General features: G+C 40.6%; 1 protein-coding gene across 1 annotated transcript; it reads left to right on the top strand.

Annotated features, from left to right (window-relative positions):
• The first annotated feature begins 3,817 nt into the window (after positions 1–3,817).
• LOC311004476 (uncharacterized protein) lies at positions 3,818–8,140 on the top strand. Its single transcript, XM_083996549.1, has 5 exons — positions 3,818–3,941; positions 4,545–4,852; positions 5,735–6,005; positions 6,255–6,398; positions 7,084–8,140. Exons 2-5 carry the CDS (start codon positions 4,566–4,568, stop codon positions 7,090–7,092), a joined length of 711 nt encoding a protein of 236 aa, XP_083852675.1. The 5' UTR covers positions 3,818–3,941; positions 4,545–4,565; the 3' UTR covers positions 7,093–8,140.
• The last annotated feature ends 9,471 nt before the right edge of the window (positions 8,141–17,611 follow it).

Here is a 17,611-nt window from a genome sequence, read left to right as displayed (position 1 = left end):
AAGATATTGACAGTCCATGTCCCCATACTAACTGTTGGTGTCATGTTGTGTATTGTGGGGGGATGGGCAGAGGTTCAGTGTTTCTCTCGACAAGTTCAGGTTGGACTATGGTTTGTGTGTTGTACGTCCTCATAATTACTGCTGGTTTCAAAGTATCAGCATTTCCATCATTGGTGTGTAAAATAATATTCAGTAACCAAACTCTTTCTTTCTTTTCTCCACAAGATTTCAACTGGGACTGACCCTCAGCTGAGACTGAATGACAACATGCTGCAGGTGACTACATAATGTTAATGAATTGTACACTGACGCTAGGGCAGCAACAACTAATCAATTGAACTATTAAAACTGATTATTAAAGGTGTCGGCAACTCATTCAATAATTGGTTATTGAATGAGTTGAAAACACCTTTAATAATCTATTTGAATTGTCTGAATCAATTTGTTTTTGCAGCCTTAATTGGCATGCTATTTTATTCTTCTCTGGTTTTTTCAGTGGCACAATATGCTTTAATTTCTGTGGTCTAATCAAAGTTTTAGGATGAATAGATCCTGGAAATAAGAACCATTTTATTTTTTTTTTACACTGTGACAGACAAGAGTTCCTACCATGTTATGTTCACAAATGTTGAATATTCTTACTTTAATGAATATGACAAAATGCTGTTTCAGTTAAATTAAACCCAGAATTAACATTAAATTACGTGATAAGTTTCTATATATTTCACAGGGGAGTCCGAATAATGTGCAAGAGTCAATGGGTTTGGTCAGCTGTGCACCAGAGGATGCAACAGAGAAGGTAAATGGATGAGAGAATGGATGGGCATTGGAAATGAGAAACATTTTGTTTACATGTGCTCATGGTGGTACAGAGGAGCCCTTACCAATTATGTTCACAAACTTAGCATATTTTCACTGTAATGAATATAAGAAAATGCTGTTTCAGTTAAATTAAACCCAGAATTAACATTAAATTACGTGATAAGTTTCTATATATTTCACAGGGGAGTCCGAATAATGTGCAAGAGTCAACATGGTTGGTCAGCTGTGCACCAGAGGATGCAACAGAGACGGTAAGTGTACGGAGGAGTGCGTGTTTCTAACTTGCAAAGATATTGACAGTCCATGTCCCCATACTAACTGTTGGTGTCATGTTGTGTAATGTGGGGGGATGGGCAGAGGTTCAGTGTTTCTCTCGACAAGTTCAGGTTGGACTATGGTTTGTGTGTTGTACGTCCTCATAATTACTGCTGGTTTCAAAGTATCAGCATTTCCATCATTGGTGTGTAAATAATATCCAGTAACCAAACTCTTTCTTTTCTCCACAAGATTTCAACTGGGACTGACCCTCAGCTGAGACTGAATGACAACATGCTGCAGGTGACTACATAATGTTAATGAATTGTACACTGACGCTAGGGCAGCAACAACTAATCAATTGAACTATTAAAACTGATTATTAAAGGTGTCGGCAACTCATTCAATAATTGGTTATTGAATGAGTTGAAAACACCTTTAATAATCTATTTGAATTGTCTGAATCAATTTGTTTTTGCAGCCTTAATTGGCATGCTATTTTATTCTTCTCTGGTTTTTTCAGTGGCACAATATGCTTTAATTTCTGTGGTCTAATCAAAGTTTTAGGATGAATAGATCCTGGAAATAAGAACCATTTTATGTTTTTACACTGTGACAGACAAGAGTTCCTACCATGTTATGTTCACAAATGTTGAATATTCTTACTTTAATGAATATGACAAAATGCTGTTTCAGTTAAATTAAACCCAGAATTAACATTAAATTACGTGATAAGTTTCTATATATTTCACAGGGGAGTCCGAATAATGTGCAAGAGTCAATGGGTTTGGTCAGCTGTGCACCAGAGGATGCAACAGAGAAGGTAAATGGATGAGAGAATGGATGGGCATTGGAAATGAGAAACATTTTGTTTACATGTGCTCATGGTGGTACAGAGGAGCCCTTACCAATTATGTTCACAAACTTAGCATATTTTCACTGTAATGAATATAAGAAAATGCTGGTTCAGTTAAATTAAACCCAGAATTAACATTAAATTACGTGATAAGTTTCTATATATTTCACAGGGGAGTCCGAATAATGTGCAAGAGTCAACATGGTTGGTCAGCTGTGCACCAGAGGATGCAACAGAGACGGTAAGTGTACGGAGGAGTGCGTGTTTCTAACTTGCAAAGATATTGACAGTCCATGTCCCCATACTAACTGTTGGTGTCATGTTGTGTATTGTGGGGGGATGGGCAGAGGTTCAGTGTTTCTCTCGACAAGTTCAGGTTGGACTATGGTTTGTGTGTTGTACGTCCTCATAATTACTGCTGGTTTCAAAGTATCAGCATTTCCATCATTGGTGTGTAAATAATATTCAGTAACCAAACTCTTTCTTTCTTTTCTCCACAAGATTTCAACTGGGACTGACCCTCAGCTGAGACTGAATGACAACATGCTACAGGTGACTACATAATGTTAATGAATTAAACACTGAAATCAGGGCTTCATGAATTTAGTTAGTTGTGACACGATAATGCGGGCTACTGTTGTCTGTAGTCAATGCCAAAATAAACAGATATTCTATCTCTGCTGCATTTTTCACAGGGGATTCCAGACACGGCACAAGAGTCAAACGATTTGGTCAGCTGTGCACAGGGTATCCGCGGTGTCTTAAAAAGTATTAAAAGGTGATAAATCAATTTTGGGAAAATTAAGACCCTTAAAAAGTATTAAAAAAGTCTTTTCACGACTTTACTAAGTCTTAAATTTTGAAGGTATTTTTTCTGAATTCACTGTCCAAGAGTTCGGGTCCTAAAAAAATCGTAAACGTGTAAAAAATGTATTTGTTTCCATAAAAAACAAAGATGAACCGGGTACATAAAAAACTACGCTATTGTGGGTGCGTTCGTAAATTGTCTCCGAGAGCGCCAGAGTGCACTCGGAAATTCACGAAGTACGCTCTGGCGCTCCCAGTGCATATTACGAACGCACCTATTGTTGCGTGACGCTCGCAGCGCGAAAAAAAACGGAAGAGAAGGCAACGGTCATGGGGAAGTGCAAGTTTGCTGAGTCCTGGCTTGACATGCCGGACTTTAAAGAATGGCTGCAGCCAGTCGAAGGGAATACCAAGGAGGCATATTGTAAAATGTGCAAGAAGAGGATTAACATCGTGTCCATGGGAATTCAGGCATTAAGGTCCCACATGTGTTGCGCTAGCCACAACGCCGCTGCTAGCCGCCGAGAGCGGCAGCTCTCCATTGCTGCTTTTTGTGCACCACCACAACGTAGTGCCGTCGTCGCACTACCACCGGCAGCCGCACCTGAACCTAACGTTACGGCTACGACCTCGGCTCACTCTGCCTCCTCGTTTTCTGCCGACATCAGGGTGGCGCTGGGCGGCACGGCAACGCTGCGTGCGGAGGTGTTGTGGTGTCTCCACACAGCGGAGAAACACCACTCGCTGAACAGCAACGAAAACTTGGCTGACGTTTTCAGGGCCATGTTTCCCGATTCAGACATTGCCAAGACTTTTGCTTGTGGTAAGGACAAATCTGGTTACATTATACGATTCGGATTAGCACCACACTTCAAGCAGGAGCTCATCAACACAATCAACAAGGCTGGCCAGTTCGTCTTAATGTTTGATGAGTCGCTCAACAAATCAACAAAAAATAAACAGCTTGACGTCCACATTCGATTCTGGGAAGGTGACCGTGTCCAATCCAGGTAACCCCTGTTTAATACTATACTATATAATGTATACACTATATTTTTAATCAACCTGCACGCACCTGTGTGTGTGCGTGTGTTGGGGAGTGACACATTAATAAATATCTCTGTCTGTCTGTCTGCCTAGGTACCTTGGTTCCCAATTCTTAGGACATGGAAAGGCTGACGACCTGCTACATCACATTAAAGTAAGTTAATTTACTAGCATTTCATTTAAAATTTTTGATAGTTATGGACAATTGTGTGGCTGGGATGTGGCAAGTGACTCAAAACAGGTTGAGGGATTGGTTGTCTGTAAAGATAAACATGTATAAATGTGACACACAGTGGTGTGATAAAGGTTACTGTTTGTGGATCTGAGATTTGTGTGTGTTTGTGTGTATGCTTGCGCGCACACATGCGTGTGTGGTTGCTGTGGGTCCTTTGATTAGCAAATTGTCTTCTTGGGGAGTGAAGTTGGCTGACCAGGCTACCTATTCAGTTTAGCTTGAATGGCTTGGAAATAATTGGATTGGAGTAATTACCTGGATGTACAGTGAATAACATTTATCCATGTTTGTTAGTACCACTTGTTTGTTTCACTTATAAAAATTAGATTACTGCTATGCTGATATTATAATTTTTGCCTCAGGAATTTGGACACCAAAACACTGTATTTCTTATTACCATTTTACATAATGATGAGTGAATATTGGGCTATAGTTAATATCTTACTGAATGCCAGTGTATGTCAAAAATAAACATTCAAGGAATATTGCCATTAATATACTTGTTGTTGTGTTTTTTCCCAGGAATGTGTTGCAAAACTGAATATGAGGCAGCTTCTCTCTATCAGTATGGACGGCCCAAATGTCAATTTGAAGTTTGCAGACCTCCTCCAGAGAGAGCATGCTGAACTGTATGGTGCTCATCTGGTCAATGTCGGAAGCTGTGGGCTTCACACGCTCCACAACGCAGTGAAAGCAGGCTTTACCATGTGGCAGATGGACAAGCTCCTTCGAGCACTCCATTACCTCTTCCACAATGTTCCAGCCAGGAGGGAAGATTTTACTGCCTTGACTGGGTCCACCTCCTTTCCACTACCATTCTGTGGTCACAGGTGGGTTGAGAATTGTTTGCTATACATATTGCGACAGGATTTGGCCCAAAATGTCTGTGTTTTTATGTGGCAACAATAAAGTGAAATGACAGTTAAAGGTACGATATGTAAGAATGTGGCCAAAATTGTTGCTGCAGTCAAATTCAAAACACAGCAGCGCGTTGTCCCCCCTCCCCTACCCACCAGACTCCAGGTTGCCAGACAGCGACGCGCTAACCTCCGCTCAGTAACTACAAGCGGAGTTCACGTCACTCAGGTGATCTGCAAGTTATTGTTGCATTCACCGCTTCGACGCTGTGTCTGTGTGTGCAGCGCTGACACACATACAGACACACACACTGTAACCCCGCATCTACCGGAGCCGTAGTGCGTGTTATTCACACCATAGATGAGCCAACATATGAGACGTCTTACCGCAGAATAAACGACGCAAGCCGCTCCGGTTCTCCTCCACTTTCTGACGTCAGATCATAAAACATGAGGACCGGAGACAGGCGACCTGACCGGGACAGACTCCTTTCATGAACCGCTGGCTCCACACGTTCACAATCACTTAATTTACCATCGGCTCCGTTTCGCCACATTTCCTCCCTCTTTTCTAACTTTCACTTTGTAATTCTTCCCTTTAGCTTTAGCAGCAGCTCAAACTAACTAAGCTATGCTCACAACAGCAAGCTGTGTAGCCTATTAAACATTAAACACAAAAACATTTTTTTAATGTGAATATCTTGTAGGATTGTTGTTGGTGAGTTCAGTATGATATGAACATTATTCCTGAGTCTCTGTTACATATTAGGACGATTTTACAGCCAGTTGCTTTAGATTTCTTACATACTGTACCTTTAAAATTGGAGTGACGTGACATTTTCCATTTTTGCCTAGGTGGATTGAGAATGTCCCTGTTGCAGAGAGGGCAGTGCAAGTGTGGCCAATGGTGATGTTGTATGTGGGTGCTGTCAGGGAGAAAAAGCTGCCAAACCCCAGTACTGCCTCCTATGATACAGTTGAGGCAGCACAAGGAGACCCGCTAATAATTGCTAAGCTGCAGTTCTTCTTAGCAATATCGAGGACCTTTAGCCACTTCCTGACAAGGTACCAAACTGATGAGCCAGTTCTGCCCTTCATGGCTAACGATTTGAGTGAGCTGCTAAAGGTAATCTCAAGTCACTTGAGATAACACACACACACACACACACACACACACACACACACGCCAATTATTTAATTTTATTTGTTCTTTTCATGAAATTGCACAATAATAGAAAGAATAATACATAAAATCACACATAATTTCAAATCAACATTTTTCATGATTAGAAAGAAGCAGTAAGAAGAATGTATCTGTTTAATGGTAGGATAGTAGGATGGTTCTGTCACTGATTACTTGCTTTATCCTTTTAAGAGTCTCCTGTGGCGGTTTGTAAAGGGAGAGCTCCTGAAAGACACCACTCCCCTGAAGCTGACTAAAATTGACGTCGCTGATGAGGTGAATAGGGTATCCTACAAGAATGTGGACATAGGACTGGGGGCTGAATCTGCCATCAAGGTAATTTTGATATTATCTATTTTTTTTCCAGGGATGTATGTATGGATTTTTGCTTTCTGTACACCAATGCAACTAGTAAAAAAATTACATTTTATTCTGCTATTTATGTTTATAGTCTATGTTCCTTATTTGTCAGGCACTTCAGAGCAAGCCAGGAAGCAGGGTAGGCGAGCTTTCAGTTCTCACCTTCAGGAAAGAGTGCATGCAGGGCCTGGTTAAAATCGTTCAGAAAGTGCAGGAGAAAAGCCCCCTGAAAATTCCAGTGGTCAGGGCCATTGGATGTCTGGACCCCAGAAGCATGCACAGAGATGCAGAGGGGTGCCTCACAAAGATGAAGACTGTAGTACGAACAATGCTGCAGGACAAGCAGTTGGCAGGAGGCGTCTCTGCTGGTAGGAAAAACATAGGGAGAGTAAAAGTTGACTTTATCCCAAAATTTAAATATCAAAGGGCAGCTACCTACACAGGGGAGAGATTTCAGGATAATCTAAACTTTTTTCAAATGCATCCATATGAAGTAATTAAAACACAGAAGATATCTACAATACATTGTTTACATTTTTTATGTGTACATACGCTGTGCTGTTTATTTGTCCAATGAAAGATGAATAAAAGGACTGAAATTAAATGTATTTATTATTCTATGAGTAACTTTTTTTTTTTTTTTTAATTTCTATTATTTCAGGTGATGTAATCATACAGCAGTTCCAAGGCTGTCTCTCACTTGAGGCGAGAGACGAGGGATTCCTCTCCTTCCAGCCACTGAAGGAGCGACTTGATGTCTTCCTGAATGCAGCCCTCAGCAAGTCTTATCCAGAGCTATCAAAGTTTTTTCAGAGCCTTCTACTTCTGTCCCACGGACAAGCAACGGTGGAAAGAGGGTTTTCCATCAACAAGGAAGTTGAAACCTGCAACATCCTTGAAACATCCATGGAAGCTTTGAGGTTGATATGTGACAAGATCAGTGTCTGTGGGGGTCTTTTGAAGGTACCTCTCACAAAGGAGCTCATGGCTTCAGTGGCCTCTGCAAGGTCAAGGTACAGGATTTACCTGGAAGATGAGCGGAAGAAGAAACAGAGTGCCACACAGGACCTCAAAAGAAAAGCAGTGCACAAGGAGATAGAAGACCTGAAAAAGAAAAGAGTGGTTCTGACAGAGGTGTGCAGCTACCTCCAAAAAGATGCTGATGAGTTGGCAGAGCAGGCAGAGGGGAAATCTGGGACATTAATGGCACAACTGATAACAAAGTCCAACACCCTGAGAAGAAGACGAAAAGAAAAACAGGACGAACTGGTCCAAACTGAAAAGCAGCTGGAAACAAAATCAAATGAGCTGAGGCACATGTCATGACTGTCCTGATTGCGCGTTGTCATGGCTGTATTCACACTGATTATAAATGTTTAGTTATTTGTTGTTGTTTTTTTACACATGATCACCTGCAGCTGTAACTTACCTGTTGTTTAACCGGCTCGGAGCTCAGTTATTGATCCATGTTGTCTGTGTATTGACTCGTTAACGGACACAGAGCTAGCTACCTTAGCCACTGGAGCATTGTTTTTTGTTTTTAATAAACTTTGCCCTTGAGTTATTATCCCAGCCCAGTTTGAATTCTGTTGTATCATAGTGGTCTTAGTGGTCTGTAGTCTTTATCACAAACTAAAACAGTTAAGTTAAAAGTGTCACTGATGTAAATGGTTACATATTGAAGTGGCGGTGAGGTATTAAAAAATATTGGGATGGTCTTGAAAAAGTCTTAAAAAGGTATTAAAATTAGCTTCAGGATTCCTGTATATACCCTGTGTGCACCAGAGGATGCAACAGAGAAGGTACGGTTCTTTGAAATCTTAAAGAATCCATCACCTGGTATATATATATATATATGTTTCAGATGTTGAAGGGGTCTTAAAAGCACATTTTTGATAAAGAAATATGCAATATTTAGTGAGTACCCAATTTTCCTCCCGCAAGAGAAATACGCGATCTTGAGTCCTCCGGAAGCTTGGGGCGTTGCTGAGAGGGGGGATAGGGAGAGGGGTAGCGGCATTTCACAATCTCCGCACAGCAACACAGCATCCACAGTAACAAAATACAGGAGAGGAGCAGCAAGCGTCCACTGCCAACCAGCCAGCCGGGCGAAAGCGGGCAGAGAGCAGCAAGCAACGTGCATCTGGACATCCGGGCACTCGCCAAAGCAGACGCTCACTGCTCGCTTCCGCCTGGCAAGCGAGAACGCCCACTCACCATCACCAGATGAAAAATCTTTTTATATGGGTTTTGACAGCCAACAACTGAACAGTTATGTTCATAACACTAGTTTCCTTCCACATGCTTCCCTCTGTTTGAGTTACGCCAGGTAGAACTTTTGTTTTTCTTTCTTTCTTTTTTCAAACTTTATTGAATTTTGCCAGCACATACAGATGCATGTAAATACAATGCAAGTATGCTGGTGCAATCTGAATATGCCAGGTAGAACTACAAATGGTGGATTTGCTTCCTTCTCTCGATAAAATAGTGGGAGGGGTTTTCCCCCCTGGCCCCTCCTCTGCTCCTTTCTGACGTCAAGAAGCAGCATTGTCTGAATTCACGTTTTTCCCGTCCTGGTGAATTCATGGGGGAGGAGGCGAGAGTGAAGTTCTTTGCCAGGAAAACATGTCAGCTATTGTCAGTGACAGAGAAGATTGAGGTATACATGCAATAACCTGAAAACATTTTTCAGGTGATGGATCCTTTAAGCTCTAACCTTGAAAGACATGACATGACAAGACTTAGGTTTTGTTAGGATATTTAATTAAAGTGAAATGTGGGTAAAAATTTCTCTCCCTCTGAAGATGAACAAATGTTTTATGTTAACTGGTAGATACTGTCTCAATGCCAATCATGTCCTTACTACATAGTGTGCAAAATTTTATATTTAGTCATCAAATGTCTCCCTTTAATTCAACTGGTGATTAATTATCATTGAACTTGGCAAAATGATGCATATTGTCATGTCCTGAGAGAGAAATACACACTGAGATACACTGTCCTAATACACTCTTTGATACACTGTCCTCTCAAAACCTGAACCTGAAAGGTACATGCACACCGAGGACTGTATACTAACAATGCTGTTTAATTAAACTCAGAAAAAGCTTTAAGTTATGTAATATTAAATGTTTGCTGCGTATTTCACAGGGGACTATGGAGAGGACACAACAGTCAAAAGATTTGGTCAGCTGTTCACCAGAGGATGCAACCGAGAAGGTAAATGTCTGTGAGCAGTGTAGTTCTAACCTGATTTAAACTGAAAATGATTCATAAATGAATGTGGGTAATGTGGGAATGAGTGTACAATTAACAGTATGAAAATGATTGAGAAAATATGTTTCAGTGTTGTTAAAGTTCAGAGGTGGGTAGAGTAGCCAAAAATTTTACTCAAGTAAGAGTATAGTTACTTTAGAATAATGTTACTCAAGTAAAAGTAAAAAGTAGCCATTCAAATATTTACTTGAGTAAGAGTAGAAAGTACATGGTGAAAAAGCTACTCAAGTACTGAGTAACTGCTGAGTAGCCTCTTGATTTGTTCATTTAATTATCAGCGCGTAAATGTAGGCCTAGGGGGTCCTATGATTGGTTTCTAGTGAAACCAAAGTCACATGACCACACCCCCGAAACTGGAGGGGTGGTCATGTGACTAGGAGTCACATGTCTCCAGGGCTGCGTTCCAAAAGCGTGTTGAGTCGCCCTCGTTCACTTGCCCTCAGCACTTGCCCTCGGGGGAATCCCCGCCGCCATCATAAGGGCTGTTCCATTTCTCCAAACAGCTGAAGTGAACTTGGTGAGATCGACCCTTGAGGGCTGAGTGATCAAGTCAACATCGATGGTCACTCCAGAGCTGTATATCACCCACAATGCATTGCAGTGGTGCACGAAAAATACGTCCATGCGGTGGCGATAATGAACCTCAAGCACCAGTTGTGTGTTTACCACCAAAGAAGAAAATAAATGAAAGGGGTCAGTAAATATTCAATTCAATAAACTAGTTAAGCAGTGACATGTCAGAACAAACTATTTACAAGTGGTAGGCTAGTAGAGATATATAACAGGCAAACTTATTTGTCACAAAAAAAACGTGTCTAAAGAGCCTTTTTAATCTGACGTTTCATATTCACATAGTTGCTGTGCCTGTGTTGATGTGTAGTTTAATAAGGCATTTTAATCAGGATTGGTCTGATGATGAAGCAGAGCTCATCATCAGTGACAGACAGAGAGAAAGAGTAGTATATATTGATATTATAGAGTATTGAATTAAGAGGCAGTACAGCGCTACACCTACGACATGTGGTCGACCAGTGATTGTCCCAGCTGTTAGTGAACGAGGGCAGGTGCGTTCCGTTTACCTCTTCTACTCCTCCCCCGCCCACTTTCCCTCCACTCTCCAAGTGGCCTCCGTGTGACGTCATAGCAAGGGCTGAGGGCAAGTGAGCGAGGGAAACTCAACCTGTTTTTGGAACGCAGCCCAGGTGTGTATGGGGTTTAAACTTCCTAGGGAGGAAGAAGAATAAGACGACCTGGATGACTGAGAACCTTCACGGACATTATCCACTATTATCCACGACGACATACCAGGGCTGACGTCATCCTAATCATTTACTAGCTGCAGTTTCTCAAATTTGAGGCGGAGTGGCCATCCTGTTTACCGCGGAGATTTTGTGTGCAGTCATGTGACTGCCTGGCTCTGTCTGATTGGTTACATGGAGGCAAACGTCGCGAGTGGCTACATCTGATTGGTGAAACGCAGTCATGTGACAGAGGCTCAGAAGTATCTCCATTAAAACAAAACAAACAATTTGCACATTGGATCAATAAGAAAAAGTAGCAAGTAGCGACCGGAATGAAGCTCAATGTAACGGAGTAAAAGTACCGCTTCTTCTGAAGAAATATACTCAAGTAAAAGTAACAAGTAGGCTGCATTGAAACTACTCTTAGAAGTACAATTTTTCCAAAAAGTTACTCAAGTAAATGTAGCGGAGTAAATGTAGCGCGTTACTACCCACCTCTGTTAAAGTTACATCTAATTGGTAGTCGCAGCATCTCTTCAGTAATGTAATGAATTTCCAGGTAAAGTATTTTTGGGCAGCATGTGTTAATGGGGGATTTTTAAATATGAGAATCTCCGGATTTGATTTAAAGTGGCAGTGACGTAGAGAATACAGCACTGTATGATACTGGTCAATAGGGAGAGCTGGAACTGTGGTCATTTTTGCAGCTTTAGAGGACGGTTTGCCATCTCCTTTCAGTCACTGTCATACATTATAAATGAGCTTATATATTTTTTAAGAGTGAATAGATATGACACCCCTATGTTTGCGTGTTACAAAAAAAAAACACAGGCAAGTTTTTAACAATTTGGTTTCTTTAGATTTCCCATTTCAAACTAAACAGCAAATTAAAAATATTTAAAGTTGTAACCCAGAAAGAGAGGGAGAGAAAGACTACACAATGTGGAATTTTTTTTATTGTGTTTGTGAGTAATCAGCAGTTCAGTGTATTGTGGGGGATGGGCAGAGGTTCAGTATTTACTTTTTTATATTTAGAGTGGATTACAGTTTTGTGTTCTTCACCCTACTTCACTGTCACACTGTGTACTGTGGGGAATGGATAGGACTCAGTGAAGGTGTGGGCACAGCCTGTAACACATAACTGAAAAAATTTAAAATCACTCACTTGAAATGTATTGAAACCCGATTGTTGTTAATCTCTTAACCTCAAGTGAGTTTTTTTTTTTCACTTCAAATGTGACGTGAAAACGTTTACTGATTACTAAAAGAGGCATTTCATGTTTTGAATTGAAGTTTCCTCACATGATCAGATAAAGTGTTATGTTCATCATGTTATCGCATATACATTTTTTTTTTTGTCAACAGAAATGCAAACATGACATGGTCTGTGCAGATGCATCAAGCTTGAATAAATGTTCCAGCTGTAGTGGACCCTACGCAGCTTTTAAATGGCTTGGTGTTAGATGTAAAGGTGAGTATTTTGTTCTCATGAACAAAGTATTTGCTGTAAATGCTTTGACATAAGATTTCAAATTACTACAGAGGTCTTTGTGTTTCCATTTCAGTAAAGGTGACTGTTGCAAGTTGGCTTAATCTTTTTAAATATTTTAGTTCAGCAGTATTCACTATTGGAAACTCTACTCCAATTCTAATACAGATTGTAGAAATCCAAACTAAACCTAATACATTCAAAGCAGTTTTCTACAAATGCATTATATATTTTATAAGGAAACATGCTTATGATCATCATATCCCCCATCTTTAGTTTGCTTCTGCTTCTGGCACAAATCCTGTTACGAAAAACATGTGAGGCCTTACCTTGAACCCCCTTTTACCACATCAGTAAGTACATTTGCTGAATTATCCTGAACGTTACGTATCCCTTTTCTAAGCCAAAGTGTAGAAATTACTTTTTTATCTTTCAGCATTCCGAGGAACACAATTCAAGTGAGGAGTCACTCTCGGATGAGGAATATGTACCTGATTATGGTCATTCAGACAGTCCAGGAGAAAATACATTAGAGCCTCCTCAGAGACAACTCTTTCAAAAAAAGAATGTTAAAGTGTCCTGCAAAATTAAAAAAAGCAGACACTACCAAGACAGCCCCAGAGGTGAAGAGCCATTGCCCAAAGATGTAGTCACCACAGCACAGCTTGAAAAGTCTTGTAAGAAAGGCAAGAAAGTATCCCAAAAAAAGGAAAAACGTATGACAAAGGTTCATGAAGTTAGCAGTGGCAGTACTGAAGACATCTCTGTTAAAGATGGAACAGGTCCGGGGGAAGATCAGAGCATACAGTCTTCAAACGTATCCTCTTCAGTAAGCATGAAGAATTACTGCTACATTTGTGGAAAGCCACAGTCAAAATTTGCACGTCACTTGAAAACCCATGAGAAAACCAATGTGGATGTTGCTCAGGTTTTGGCACTGCCAAAACACTCAAAAGAACGCAAAAAAAAGCTGGACAAACTACGGAACAAAGGAAACTATAAACATAATACAGATGTTTTGAAGGGTGGGACTGGATCCCTAAAAGTCAGACGCAAGCCAAAGAAAAATTATGGTTCAAAAGAGTTTGTGCATTGTATGTATTGCCAGGCTATGTTTCTCAGGAGAGACCTGTGGCGACACACAAGAAACTGTTCATCAAAACCAAGAGAAGACAATGCTGAGTCAGGAAGAACCAGGGTCTTAAGTTTGGCCACCATGTCGGAATCAGCGCTGTGTCAACAGATATCCCAGGGTGTTTGGAAGCTCTTAACTGTAATGAAAGATGATGACGTCTCTGCTGCTGTGCGCAGTGACTTCTGCATTCTTCAGCTGGCCCAGTCATTCTTCAATAAACATGGACAGGATCCTACCAAATATGACTATATCAGACAGAAGCTCCGTGAAGTTGGAAGACTTCTGCTGACACTGCGTCGAGAATTTTTGATAAATACCCTTGAGGATGCTGTAAAACCTGCAAATTTCCATGTGGTTATCCAAGCTGTCAAGAAGGTGTCAGGGTTTGATGAAGAAAAGCACTGCTACCAAACTCCAAGCCTTGCCCTTAAGTTGGGTCACTCTTTGCAAAAGATATGTGACATCATACACTGCAGAGCTCTGATGGCAGAAGACAGTGAGCTGATAAAATCAACTCAGACTTTCCAGAAACTGTATACTGCAAAGTGGTCTGAACTTGTTTCACACACAGCTTTGACCACCTTGAATGAGTGGCACTTTAACAAACCATCCACCCTCCCTTTCACGGAGGATGTGCAAAGACTTCACCGGCATCTTGAAAAGACTGCAGCTTCAGCAGCTGAGAACCTGAAGACAAGCCCATCAGCACAAGTCTATGGGGAACTTTGCAGAGCAACTCTAGCAAAAATAATACTGTTCAACCGAAGACGTGGAGGAGAGGTTGCAAAGATGCTACTAAAAGGTTTTCTAGAGAGAGACACAGCTGCCCTACATAAGGATGTTGCAGTCGGCCTCACCAAGTTTGAACAAAAACTTTGTGCACATTTCAGTCGTGTGGAAATCAGGGGTAAAAGGGGACGGAAAGTTGCTGTGCTGCTATCACCAGACATGGTTGATGCCTTAACAGACCTCGTAAGCAGAAGAACTGACTGTGGAGTCCCAGAAAATAACACATTTTTGTTTGGAAGACCCAACTGTTTGACTCCTTACAGAGGACAGGACTGTCTGAGGATTTATGCAAATGAGTGTGGTGCACAAAACCCTGAGCTCCTCAGGTCAACACAGTTACGCAAACATGTTGCAACTTTGTCACAGGTCCTGAACCTGAAAAACCATGAGCTGGACCAAGTTGCTGACTTTCTGGGGCATGATATTCGTGTACACAGAGAATATTACAGGCTTCCAGAGGCGACAACCCAGCTGGCCAAAATATCAAAACTACTACTTGCCATGGAGAAAGGCTCCCTCACAAATCTTCAGGGCAAAACACTTGAAGAGATTGATATTGAAGGTATTGCTATTTAACACTGTTTTGTCATTTCTGTTTTGTAGGTTAATGGTTTTCAAGTATTCTGATGGCAATCTTTAACAAAGCAATGTTATAACATTAATAATGTAATATTCATATAATTTCAGATTGATCATTTTGTTTTAAGTCTGTTGCTCTATGAATATTTACAATGTTAAACTTATTTGCTCAAAATATTTATTTTTTGTTAGATAACATAGACTTGACTGATTCTGGGCAAAGTGAAGACAGTGAGGCTGAGGAGGCATTTCCACAGCAACAAACTGAAATGGGTAACTCCATCTGAAAATGCAAACATATTATTTCAGTCCACATAAGACGTGTAGCATATGCATGAAACTATAACATTAGGTGTACACTTCTATTATAGATTGAATGTGTCAAGTACATTTCAGGTACTGCAAGCGTCTTGACTGTCTGTGGTTTTAAGTTGATATGCTGCTTGGGCGTGTTACAAAATAGAGCTATTTGAGTTTAACCTTGACACCAAAATACCACAATGGAAAGGATCAGCTAAATCATTACAAAGGAATAAAGCCTACAGTTTCAGCTGTCCTTTTGCTGTGATACTGAAATGATCTTGCTAGAATTTGACCGTTTTTCTCTAATAGGATATAGAAACAGTTACTGTTCATTAAATGTTTGAACATATGATACCAGACCATTATATTGAGCTACGATGTTCATACCGCAGGGATGAGGAGAGTTGGGCAGGCTCTTGAAGATTCTCCAGGCACCTCAGACGGTATGACCATTTGTGTCAGTCTACTAGCAAGCTTTTGGTTTCTTTTATGTTTCTTGAGAACTACTCAAGAAAAGAACTCCTCCATTTACAATGCGCTTCCTTGGGTCAGACGGATTTCTCCATTTATTAGTAAGCTTACATGTGGACAAAGCACTGATACTGATATGGTGTATTTGTTTTGCAACCTTTCATCCACAGATGTTGACTCTCCCCTAGAAGGCACACCTCAAGGTATGACAACAATACACATACACGTACCTCAGAACACATAGCTCCACCAAGGCCATCCATACATTATTCAAGGGGATGAACAGCAAAATTGAATGGGTCCTAGCAATGTCCATTCTCCACCCCTCCACCAAGTTTTTTGCTAATTAGTTCTGTACTTTTTGTGTAATCCTACTGACAAATGAACTGAACAGACAGTAAAAACAACTTCTTAGTTGTAAAAGTAGTAAAGTAGTAACTGAACCCAAGCTCAGTTAGTACTTTCTCAGACTGGGGTTGGTTTTGGACAGAAATATGTGACCTATGCACTGTGTGTGACACATGGAAAAATGATTGTTTTGATAAAGACTAATAAAGACTGTGGTGAAATGATCAGAGGACCATATATTGATCTTTACTTTTCATACCACAGGGATGAAGAGAGCTAGGCGACCTGTTGAGGAACCTCCAGGCACCTCAGATGGTATGACCATCTACATCAGTATACTAACATGACCATTAATGTGTGATTTATTACATATAGACAAAGCACTGATACTGATATGGTGTATTTGTTCTGTAATGTTCCATTCACAGATGCTGATTCTGCCCTAGAAGGCACATCTCAAGGTATGACAAGAATACGTTGTTAATATTAACCCTAAAGCTATTTTTAAAGAGAGATTAATGTTAATTAACACAGCAACTGATTTTGAAACTACAATGAATACTACTAATAATCATTGTGACAAGAATATTTCATGGTCTGTCAAGTTTTATGAACACTGTTTCTAGATGATTTGATATGTCATCAGCAATTGTAACATGCTCTGAAGCTTTTAGAAATACAGATGATATTGCTTTGGAGATTTGAATTTATATCTTGTAAATTATTTGACAGTTTAAATGAAGATTAAACATTAACCTTATTGTTAGGATTGACATGGATGTTTTTTACATTTTGTTTCAGCAGTTAAAAAAATCTCATTGTTTCCTAAAAAAGGTCCATACAGACGAATGACCATTCTGTTTGTCCAAGTACAAAGTTGTTGTTTAAACTGTGGTTGAAATTTTTTCCCTCCTCTTCGCTCTCACTGAAGGGTTTTTTGCAGTCTCATCTAGGTCTGACAGTTCAGGTCCTATTTTTAAAGCTTTTTCTTTCACCAATTTGCACATGTTAATTCATTTTTTATCTGTGTACATTTTGTCATGTTATGTAAAGGTGGGCTTACACTGCACGATTTTGCCACGATTTTGTCGTCCCAGACGAGTCGCAGCCTAATTTGCATAATCTTAGAGGGATCACGGGGTTGTGATCATAATCGGGACACATAGTAGATGCTGAACTTCGTCAGATGGAGTTAAAATGGGCAGACAGAAAGAGGAGGGACAGGGGAGTAAGCTGAAGTTGAACCACAGCTGTAGAGAGACAGGGTGACGGGATGATGATCAGTAATGCAGCGCAGTCCGTGATGGAAGATCAGCCCGACAAATGTACAGTAGGCTACTACACACACTATCAGACAATTGAGGATGATTTTTTTTTTTTTGCCGTTAAAGTATAAAATAGCGAGCCTATACACCAGCCACGTCCACTGTGCTCTGGCTCAGCTGACCGGTGTGCAGATGGTACTGTAGTTAGATCTTCACATGTTGAACTTTTAAACAAAGTGCAGGCTAGAGAGAGAACTAGCGAGGCTCGTCTGACAGCTGCAGGTGAGCCGCAG

The sequence above is a fragment of the Trachurus trachurus genome (assembly GCF_905171665.1).
Source record: "Trachurus trachurus genome assembly, chromosome: 21".
Classification (NCBI taxonomy): Eukaryota; Metazoa; Chordata; class Actinopteri; order Carangiformes; family Carangidae; genus Trachurus; species Trachurus trachurus.
The sequence above is the reverse complement of the archived record's forward strand: the minus strand, read 5'-3'. Positions and strand labels throughout refer to the sequence as shown.